This window comes from Eptesicus fuscus, chromosome 16 (assembly GCF_027574615.1).
Source record: "Eptesicus fuscus isolate TK198812 chromosome 16, DD_ASM_mEF_20220401, whole genome shotgun sequence".
Taxonomy (NCBI): Eukaryota; Metazoa; Chordata; class Mammalia; order Chiroptera; family Vespertilionidae; genus Eptesicus; species Eptesicus fuscus.
The window spans coordinates 21,845,737-21,852,417 of record NC_072488.1 but is presented as its reverse complement, the minus strand read 5'-3'; the positions used below and the strand labels follow the sequence as shown (position 1 = coordinate 21,852,417).

At 51.0% G+C, this 6,681-nt stretch overlaps 2 protein-coding genes across 2 annotated transcripts in view; one reads left to right on the top strand and one right to left on the bottom strand.

The window, feature by feature from the left end:
* Positions 1-2,859: 2,859 nt before the first annotated feature.
* On the bottom strand, positions 2,860-4,632 carry LOC129151916 (translation initiation factor IF-2-like). The gene is made up of 3 exons (XM_054728528.1): positions 4,582-4,632; positions 3,735-4,291; positions 2,860-3,575 (listed from the first exon to the last, which is right to left on the bottom strand). Exons 1-3 carry the CDS (start codon positions 4,630-4,632, stop codon positions 3,434-3,436), a joined length of 750 nt encoding a protein of 249 aa, XP_054584503.1. The 3' UTR covers positions 2,860-3,433.
* KCNG3 (potassium voltage-gated channel modifier subfamily G member 3) overlaps positions 4,094-6,681 on the top strand; it is a 38,162-nt gene continuing 35,574 nt past the window's right edge. Inside the window, exon 1 of the mRNA XM_008162198.3 lies at positions 4,094-5,265. Within this exon, the coding sequence (XP_008160420.2) occupies positions 4,631-5,265 (635 nt within the window). The 5' untranslated portion in view covers positions 4,094-4,630. The remainder of the gene's footprint in view (positions 5,266-6,681) is intronic.

Genomic DNA, 6,681 nt, shown 5'->3' with positions numbered 1-6,681 from the left:
AGCAGTGCCCACAGGGTATTTCAATTTATAAAGCTTACGGGCAGGTGTTCAGAGTCCCTGACCACATCTAGTTCTGCAATGCAAAGTGATAGAGGAGTCTGTGTTCAATTTGGAGGGTCAGCAGTGGAAGGGTCACAACTTTACACTGAACATTTAAAAAATATATATATTTTTATTGATTTCAGAGAGGAAGGGAGAGGAGAGAGAGATAGAAACATCAATGATAAGAGAGAATCATTGATTGGCTGTCTCCTGCACTACTGGGGTTCGAGCTCACAACCTGGGCATGTGCCCTTGACCAGAATTGAACCTGGGCTGACACTTTATCCACTGAGCCAAACCAGCTAGGGCATTACACTGAATTTTTGATGGTTCAGGTTACTTATTTGCGGTTGGTCACATTTTTAGATGAATCAATTCACTTGTCCAATTTGTATTTATTTAGAACCCTATAATGAGAACGAGCATGGCCTATTTGGGCTTGTGGAAGCATAATGAAGTGAGATTTTTTTTCTGTGTCATGCACTCAGCTATAGCCCACACTCACATCATCTCATTTAATCCTCACATCACCCCTTTGATGTAGCTATCATTATCTCTACTACACGGAGGGGAAAATGGAGGCTTAAGGAGATTAAGGAACTTGATCCAGGTCACTTAGCAAACAAGTTGTGCAGCCAGGATTTCAATCTAGGGAGGGCCCCAAATAACCAGTTTGGACTTTATTGTAATACTAGAGGTCTGGTGCACGAAATTTGTGCAAGGGGCTCGGCCCCCCGCTGCTGCCGTGGCGGCTGCCTCGGCCCCCTCCACCACGGCTTCGTCCAGAAGGACGTCAGGTCTAATTAGCATATTATGCTTTTATTATTATAGATAATATTGTAATTCTGTAGATCAATAGATCTTTTTGGTTCTCGAACTCAGGAATGACTTGATTAAAATGAACAGAAGGAAGAGCTGTCTGGTGGCATAATACAGGATTCACAGGAGGAGGAAAGAACTGGAGTGCAGGAAGATCAGATAGAAGGTTGTGGCAGCAATGCAGGCCCTGGAGACGTAGTGATTAGAGTTTGGAACTAGAAAACCTGCTTCCAGCCCATCTCTACCATGATGCTGCTGACTGGGGTACCTCAGGCAAGTTACAGCCACCACATCTCTGGAGCCTTCTTACTCCTCCCTAAATAATGGGTTGATAAATTGAGATGACAAAATCTCTTGGTTCTTTCAAATTCTAAAATTCTGCCTGATGCCTTTAAATTTTAATGCATTCTAAAGATTTATATATAAAGGCCCTAAATATCATCTGGGATCCAAGAAAGAATTTAGATGTCGTAATTCTTAACATAGTTTTCAAAGTACAAAAGAGTAAAATTGTTTTTAACAAGGTTTTCTAAACCAGACAAGCCAATTGTTTCTGCACCTTACTGTTTCCTTTGTGTAGGAAAATGATTTGGGTATTGCTGCTACAGCAGTGGTTGATGAATCCAATAGGAATATTACTCTGGAAACAAATGAAATGATTTAAACCCATCTCTAAGAAATGTTGGAGGCACAAATTGTATTGCCATCATATTAATTTGTTTTCTGAGCTCATATTTAATTTAAAATGTGATATTTCTTTAACTGGTCCAATCAACAGAGTTTAGAGCGATTTTGGATGGAGAACACAGGAAATAAATACAGTAATGTTGGAGCAAATAATCAACAAAATAGTTGGTCTGTGTTCTGTGGCTTGTGATGCTTCTAGAAAGTATTTTTAATAACTCCCTGAGGAATTGGCTCTTGTTGAAGCCAGGATCTTCTCTCAACTCACATCTGCAAACTTCTCTCCATCCTCGTGTGCTATAACAAATCAGCGTCCAGGCTCTGCTGAGCCCTCGGCCTCAGTGTTTCCTTTCTCATCTACGAAGACTTGGGGATGGGGTTTCCCTTCCTGGGTTGCACAAATGGACTTCTCCTTAGAATAACCCAACAGGCAAAGGAATCTTCCTTTGATAAAAGCCATTTACATTATTAAAACCTGCTAGGATTCCATCGCTTCTAGGATGAGATCTAAATTCTGCAGTTGAGATCCCCATCGTTACAGCCAAGCGAACGCATTCATTCGCTTTCTTTAGACTTCCATCCTTCACATCTGAGCTTTCTCCTTGGAATGCTCTATTCTTCCTCTCCGCCAGCTCATGAGCATCACCTCCTTTGATTCTATCTTGAAACCCACTTCCTTCAGGATGTTTTCCTGGTTTAGTAGCTACTTAGCACAGAAACAACTCCTATGTTTGAGCTTTCAATCATATTAAATACTTTTAAGATAAATTATTCACATCTAGGGGTAAACAACTTACAGATTTTCATTCTTTAAGAAACCACCCACCAATAAACTAAAAAAAAAAAAAAAAGGAAAGAAACCACCCAAACAAAATAGAAACAGCAGAATCATAGATACATACATAGAACAAACTGACAGCTGTCAGAGGGTGGGGGGGAGTTGGAGGGCTGGATAAAAAAGGTAAGGGATTAATTAGACAAACAAACAAACAAAAAACCCCACAGACACAGACAACAGTATGGTGCTTGTCAGAATGGAAGGGGGCGCAGGGGGATGTGGAAGAGGGCAAAAGGGGGATAAATGGTGGCGGAAAGAGACTTACTTTGGGTGGTGAGCACAGGATGCAGTATGTAGATGGTGTGTCATTGAGTTGTACACTTAAAACCTGTATGGTTTTATTGACCAATGTCATCCCAATAATTTAATTAAAAAAAGGAAAGAAACCACGCAGTGATTTTATTTTATTTTGTGTTTTTTTTTTACTTTGTGAGAGAACACTCCAATTTTCAGGTGTCTTCCCCCCACCCCCCAACCCTTAGAATCCATACTAGACCTAGAGCAAAATGACTCTTTTTAGTGACCTCTAGTGGGCACGAGACAATCCTACAAAATTACGAAAAGTGGAGGGCAAAGTAAAACCCTTCTTAGTAACCAGCTGGGTTACTCTCAGGTCAGATGACCGCACATCCCACCCAGCTCCACCCTTATTTTTCTTGCAGTATTTGTTTTTTGCATTTAACATAGTTTGCCTTACGACTCACCTGTTTCACCTCTGCGCGGGCTGGACTGCCGGTGTCAGATGTCGCCTGACTTGCTGGTAGCAGTTTAAAATAATCCCGGCCCAGCGGAACCCATTGTCCAGGGCAGAGCACAGGGCAGTTCTCTCTGCGGAGTCTTAAGGGGTTCTTAAAGCTCCAAAGGCTGGTGCTGCGGCCAGCTCGGGGGTGCACGGGGGCAATCAAGACTTTACGGAAAAGAGGATGCAGACGAAGGCAACGAGCAATTCTGTTGTTGCCAGTGGCAAGGCGATTCTCCCCCCACACTTTCGCCCCACTCTGCAGGAAGAGTCACGATGGGGTCCAGGCGCGCTACGTGTAAGGCGCCCTCTTAGGACCGGTGCCCCAGAAAGCGGGGGCTGGGGCCGTTCTCCTCCGCCGGGAGAGGGGCACCGAGGTTGGGTGCTGGGGTGTGTGGCCGCCCTCGGAGCACGCGGGACGTGATCTCCGCGCCGGGAGAGGTAGAGCAAAGTCTGCGAGAAGAGCAGTTGCTGGGGTTATCTTCTCTGAGAAATCCTCCAGGCGGTCTCAGAAACCGAGCTGGGTTCTGGATAGTTTCTGGAAAAAAGCTCTCCAAACGCCGTCCGTCCCCGCCCCTCAAATCCCGCACCCCAGTCCTCGCCCGTGCTTACCGTGTGACCTCCCTTTGGGGGCTGATCAAGGGCTTTGGGGTACTGTCCGTGTCATCCCGATGGCCCCGGGCGGGACGCGGGAGCAGGTATCTCCGCCGCGGGGCTTGGCTCTCCCCGTTCCACCCGGGGGCTCCCCGCTCCCCACCTCCCCGCCCCGCGGACCCCTCCCGGCCACTGCGGGGAGCGGAGAGGGAGGACGGCGTCACGAGGCGGGGAGCCCGAGGTCCAGGGCGGGGCGCCGGGGAATCCCAGCCGGAGCGAGCCCGGGAGGTGCGGGTGGGAAGAGGAGGGCGGCGCGCGCTGGGAGGTGAGCCGAGCGGAGCCGGGAGCCGCGGAGGCCCCGCCCCCGCCTCCGAGCCGGCTCCTCGCCGCCTCCGAAACCGCTCACTTTGCTTCTCGCCTCTGGACGGCGGCGGGGCGGTTGCCACATCCGCGATCGCAGGGAGCGCAGAGGACCTGGAGCCATCCCGCACCAGCTCACCCCTCTCGGCGCCCGCGCCCCTCAGGGGGGGAACTGCGACCCCGCCTTGAAGAGGACACCCCGGCCTCGGAGGGGGCTATCTCCCGGTCGCGAGGGGCGGCGGCTCTCAGCCTCGGTCTCCGCCAGTGGGGTGCAGAGCTGACGCCGGAGGGGACTCCCGGGACACCTGCAGGTACCGCTGCGCGGAGGGAGTGCCTCTAGGAGCGACGCCGGGCAGCCGAGGAGGCGAGAGCCCAGGGGTCCCCGGGTGCGCGTGGAGCAGAAGAGGAGCCCGAGGCAGAGTGGGCCAGGCAGCCCGCGGGGCCCCGACGGCGCGCTCCTGGGTCGGCCCCGCGGCCAGCAGACCCTGCGCGGCGGCTAGGGGGCGGCGGCGGCGGCGGCGCCCTCGGGCCTCGGGGCTTCGGGGCGGCCAGCCATGACCTTCGGGCGCAGCGGGGCGGCCTCAGTGGTGCTGAACGTGGGCGGCGCCCGGTACTCGCTGTCCCGGGACTTGCTGAAGGACTTCCCGCTGCGCCGCGTGAGCCGGCTGCACGGCTGCCGCTCGGAGCGCGACGTGCTCGAGGTGTGCGACGACTACGACCGCGAGCGCAACGAGTACTTCTTCGACCGGCACTCGGAGGCCTTCGGCTTCATCCTGCTCTACGTGCGCGGCCACGGCAAGCTGCGCTTCGCGCCGCGGATGTGCGAACTCTCCTTCTACAACGAGATGATCTACTGGGGCCTGGAGGGCGCGCACCTCGAGTACTGCTGCCAGCGCCGCCTCGACGACCGCATGTCCGACACCTACACCTTCTACTCGGCCGACGAGCCGGGCGCGCTGGGCCGCGAGGAGCCGCGAGCCGGCGGTGCCGCCGAGGCAGCCCCCTCCCGGCGCTGGCTGGAGCGCATGCGGCTGACCTTCGAGGAGCCCACGTCGTCGCTGGCCGCCCAGATCCTGGCCAGCGTGTCGGTCGTGTTTGTGATCGTGTCCATGGTGGTGCTGTGCGCTAGCACGCTGCCCGACTGGCGCGCCGCGGCAGCCGACAACCGCAGCCTGGATGACCGGAGCAGGTACTCCGCCGTCCCTGGGAGGGAGCCCTCCGGGTAGGACGCACTGCTTCTTTGCCCGTTGCGTCCGTCCTGTCACGTCGTCTGTGCGTCCCGTTCCGTCGGTCGCGTCTCTGTCCTGTTTGCCTCTGGGCGGCCGACCCACCTAGGTTTGGGGCCCAGCGAAGCCCCAAGGCGCGGCCAGCAAGGGACGGGTTGGTGGATCCTCACTCCCCATCCCCATTTCCCCGGGCACAAGCGGCTCTGGTACCTCTAAGACACCCCTCTCTTGGGTATGGAGAGGGGTAGAGAGAGACAAGCCTCCCACCTTTGTAGTTTACTTTGGGGCAGTTCCCAACCGGTTCGTTAGATTCCTGTAAACTTTCCTTGGTAAGTAGTCAACAATTTGAACTCGAACTAAGAGCAGTTTGGATGATTTGCCCATTTGGGGTGGTATTTGAAAAGACGGTCTTGCTATTGTGGATGAGGTCTGCTCTACACTGTCCACACGTGCTGTGCCCTCTGCATAAAATGCACTGCAATGGAATTGTTATATTGTAAAGGAGATCGACTGAACTATAGGCTCAGTCTAAAGAACGGATGTCGTGTTCTTCTCTCTCCTTCTTTCCTACAAAGTGTGGAGTTCGCAGAGCACCTGCCCACCATTTGGTACCAAAGATTCACCCTGTGGCACTCCAGGGGGACCTTCAGTCTGGAGAGGGGAAAAACATTCCCTTGGGAGAGGAGAAACCTCTAAACTGCTCCAAATCCAGAACCAGTATTTGAATAGTTAATTTTTTAAAAAAACTTTACTTAGGATGAAAGGAAAATATTGAAATCTTTCCTTAGGTCATTCTTACCTGAGTAAAGTTGGACTTTCAGGGGGAGACTGCCTGTTTGGGCACCAATGCAAAATTGCTTGTTTTGTTTTACCTTCGATACTGTTTTAAGACTTCCCCTTCAACCCTTTTTTAAATTAGGTTGCCGCAGTTAATCTTCTCCTGACAGGCATGTGCGTGTTTTTAATGCCGTTATTTCCCTGCCTTGATATTGCAGTGGGTGTTTTCCACATAATATTCTTCCTTTGGAGAGGAAAGATCTTTTTCTTATAAATGTGAGAAGTAAATAAAATTGTCTAGTACCATGGAGTCCGTTACTGATATGCCATGTTGGCATGAAATCCAAGATGCATGCTTTGGAAGGAAATTCATTAGAAAACTAATTTTGTTTAATGTATTAGGTTTTGAGTTTTCAGTTTATCAATAAGAATTACTTACTTGGTACTACAACAGTACAATTAAATTAATTTAGATATCTAAATACCTAAGAGCCTTTGATTTTTTTTTTTTACTTTGATTCTTTTAGTGGGCCATAGGAAAATGATTGGCCTTGAAACGATTCACTAGTAATTGTAGACTTCTACAGTTAGTGAAGGTTTAA